Here is a 3,464-nt window from a genome sequence, read left to right as displayed (position 1 = left end):
TCATGGTTTTATGCGATGTTATAGTTATTCTTTGTTGTGTTGCTATGTAAGTAACCTATTTAATTTAGCAGTTACGGTCATCCAATATTTGTAACGTGACGTATTTTTCTATCATAATATGTGCTGTAGAGTTGGATGACAGTGGAGTTGGATGGTTGCATTGTATAATACTTCATAGTTAGCTTTTACTTAGGTCTGATTTTTACGTCAACTTCCACGTCTCATGCTCCACAAAAGCAAAAGAAGTACGTACAAGACCAAGCATCCCACCATCAACGATATTAAACGTATTGAATGCTTAAATATATGTTAGGTTCTACAGTCTTCACTTCATTCTCGCAATCGTAATCAGCTTTTCGGGTGAGTTATCAACAACTGTTCTTGTTGCGACATTTTCGGACTCCTTCTTAGGGTCATGTAATGTTATATAATGAAATGTTTGAAAGAATATAATCTGATCGGGGTCGAAACGGGCAGCTGGTTGATTGGATCTCTTATCTCTAACAACTGTCTAACTAACCTTCCCTCCCGTCATAAGCGGCATGGGCCAATATATAAAAGATAAGGACAAGAAAATTGTGAATGTGTGTGTGTGTTTACTACTTACTATCCAAGGCCCCGAGGCTATTTATCGGTCCCCAAACCCATGGTAAATCCTCCACAATGGCTTACCGTTTAAGCTCGTGTCGCCTTGGAGTTCACTTCTCTCGCCTTCCTTCCAGGTCGCCCCGTCTGGCCGGTCGCTCCCGCTCTCCTCCCGAGCGGCGGCGGGGACTGCCGCACTGCGGCTGGGTTCCAATGCGACATTTGCGGCGCAGTCTACCGGCGCCGAGACTCCCTCTACGACCACCGCACGCACCATGAGGGACGCACCAAGTGTCACGTCTGCTGCGCCACTTTCAGTACCGTGCGCAGCCTTCGTCGCCATCTGCGAGACCTGCACAGATTGAACGCCGACGAAGTGCGAAGTAGAACGCAAATCAACGACGCGTAGAGGCTACTCACTGATCACTATAATTCGCGTGCACATGATTGTAAACGCGACGTGTAACCTGTGTATCGGTTCTATGTAGGGATTGGGTCGGTTTTATAACACACAGGCGCGGGAGGGACACTGCTGCATAACAAGCGAGAGGAACGCGACTGGCCCGCCGCTCCAGACAGCGGGCAGGCCGCGCAGACCGGCATAGCCTCCGGGCAGGTCAGGGCAGGGGCGGCGCCAGGCACGGTGGTGCGGGGGGCGGTAACCGCAGAGGCGCTTCAAGGAAATATACTCGGAAAGGTTACGAACATAGAACCTTTTTTGAATATCGATACAGTGACGACAGATGTCTAATCATGAGACGTTTTATTGACAGGATAACACGGAACGGTTCTAGACTATTAAAAAAAGTGATGATGTAGCGCACTTCAACAGAACGCATAGGATCGTCTGGTCGTAACTTAAGCTCACCGGCGTTGAATCTAGGTCCAATCGTCCAATAAAGTGACGTCTGTACCCAAGTAGGTTATTTAGGTATGCTCTAATTGCTCAATTTAACAGGCCTCTGAGTCCTAACTTCGTCTGAAACTCTGTTCAGACTCTTTGTAACAGGGCGGTAGACTCAGTATTTAGGGACGATCGGTTGGCCAAAACACCAGTCTGCAAGGCTTCGGTGGGAGTCGCAACGGGAACTGTATGAACAATTAGTTTCGCATGCATAGGTACATGAGGGGGCCTCGGGCCTCGGGGAATGTGAATGACATGTTACCGAAGGACGGGAGGGGGAGGAGTGGGTGGTTGGTGGAGGTATTTTCGATTCAGACAGGACGATAATAAGTGTGTGTCCGTTTTCAGGGTCATGTCTGTGATATATTCATGATAATGTGGTCTTCTGATATGCAGAACAGCGAATAATCAGATCCTACAAACCGCAGGCAAACGGATGCCTCAAACAAACTCTGTGCGTAGAAAGTTCCACACAAAATATGTTTATTGTTTCGGAGTGGACTGGGAGGAACATCTCCGGAACAAACACTCATAAATCGAATCAACATAACTAGTTGTCGACGACAATGAACCCTAGATGACAGCCTACAACATCCATTAGACTCTGACAAAAGCCTGTCTCAACGTACAGGCTTACGTACCTACGGAACATAAAAAGAGCATGCCTTGGATGAGGACAATGAACAAGACGAGGAACACTGGGCTTGACAATAAACACACTCGTGATCAGCACGTTCTGCCAATCTCCACGCGCATATTCACAAAAACGTCGGAGGAAAATATTAAATATTTGGCAACGTTAGCCATAATGCGGCATGCCCATGCCATCCCCTGAAGTTGAACGTGCTACATGCGAAGATACTGAAGCAATTGCACATGTAAGGTACCTTTAAAACCTTTTATCGACATACGCAACGAAGCTTCTTGGCACGTACTTTTACCTATAGTCGCCTTCTTAATGATCTAGCCGTCAACTTACCAAAATACATATATCCAGCGGTCTATCTCAGCCATTTGGCGCATCACAGTCACGGTTTTAAAGCATGTTTTTTCATCTGCTCACAGTACCTATGTACATATGCTCGTGCTGGCGATTTCATATTCTTGGTACGCATTGGACTTTGACTTAAGGTGCTTCCAAATGCACACCTACCTACCTACTAACACACAAGTTGACAAACTTCTCAATCTCTAGGTGCTTCTGTAGGAACCGTTAAATAAAACGCACATCAAAAACACATTAATCCGAGTTGATGCCCCCACTTAGATACTCCTCCATAGCTCTCCCTAACGCACTAACATTCACCACCATACTTTCTCCCTGCCACGACACAACACTGCCATCTGGTGTCGACACGGCACACTCGACTTTCCTCTTCCCCCGCAGTGGAGCGTCACGATCGCAGAGTTCCGCCCTGCCCGACACGCCTCTAGGACTATCCTGGAAGCGTATGATGTCCTGATTGGTGCAGACTATCCCTCCGCCTGACCGGCGCACTGTGGAACTTTCCACAGCTGAGAGGGACCGAGATCGGGCCCGGATGGAGCCTTCTCCGCTGCTACTGCCTCCTCCGGAGCTGTCATAATCGCCGACATAGGAGAGGTCACAGTGCCGGCTGCGCTGGAGGGCAACACGCCGTGACTGAGAGCTGAGTATGGGGACCGGAGCAGAGTCTAGTTTTCGGAGCAGTTGTTTGACCCTCCCGGTGTTCTTGGCGGCAGTGGTGGGTGACTTGATGGTGCGTTGGTCTCCAGTTTTTCCACGAGAGTTTGGAGATCTTCGTCCGGCATCAGATTGATGACGAATGGGACTGGTTGAGCTTTTATCAGAATGGTCCCACGTGACGTCATCTGGGCTTGGTTTGACGTCATGTGGGGATGTGCCGTAGCTAAGAGGTGCCGTGTTGGATGTCCCGGGATGTGTCACGTTCTCACAGCTAACTCGACGTACTCTCACCTGACGACGATGTTCCAT

At 48.6% G+C, this 3,464-nt stretch overlaps 1 protein-coding gene across 1 annotated transcript in view; it reads right to left on the bottom strand.

Moving 5' to 3' along the window:
* LOC122369213 (core histone macro-H2A.1-like) overlaps window positions 1–1,186 on the bottom strand; it is a 37,307-nt gene extending 36,121 nt beyond the window's left edge. Inside the window, exon 1 of the mRNA XM_043343766.1 lies at window positions 673–1,186. Within this exon, the coding sequence (XP_043199701.1) occupies window positions 673–928 (256 nt within the window). The 5' untranslated portion in view covers window positions 929–1,186. The remainder of the gene's footprint in view (window positions 1–672) is intronic.
* Between the last annotated feature and the right edge of the window lie 2,278 nt (window positions 1,187–3,464).

Source organism: Amphibalanus amphitrite, unplaced genomic scaffold (genome assembly GCF_019059575.1).
Source record: "Amphibalanus amphitrite isolate SeventyFive unplaced genomic scaffold, NRLGWU_Aamphi_draft 001016F_arrow, whole genome shotgun sequence".
NCBI classification, from domain to species: Eukaryota; Metazoa; Arthropoda; class Thecostraca; order Balanomorpha; family Balanidae; genus Amphibalanus; species Amphibalanus amphitrite.
The sequence above is the reverse complement of the archived record's forward strand: the minus strand, read 5'-3'. Positions and strand labels throughout refer to the sequence as shown.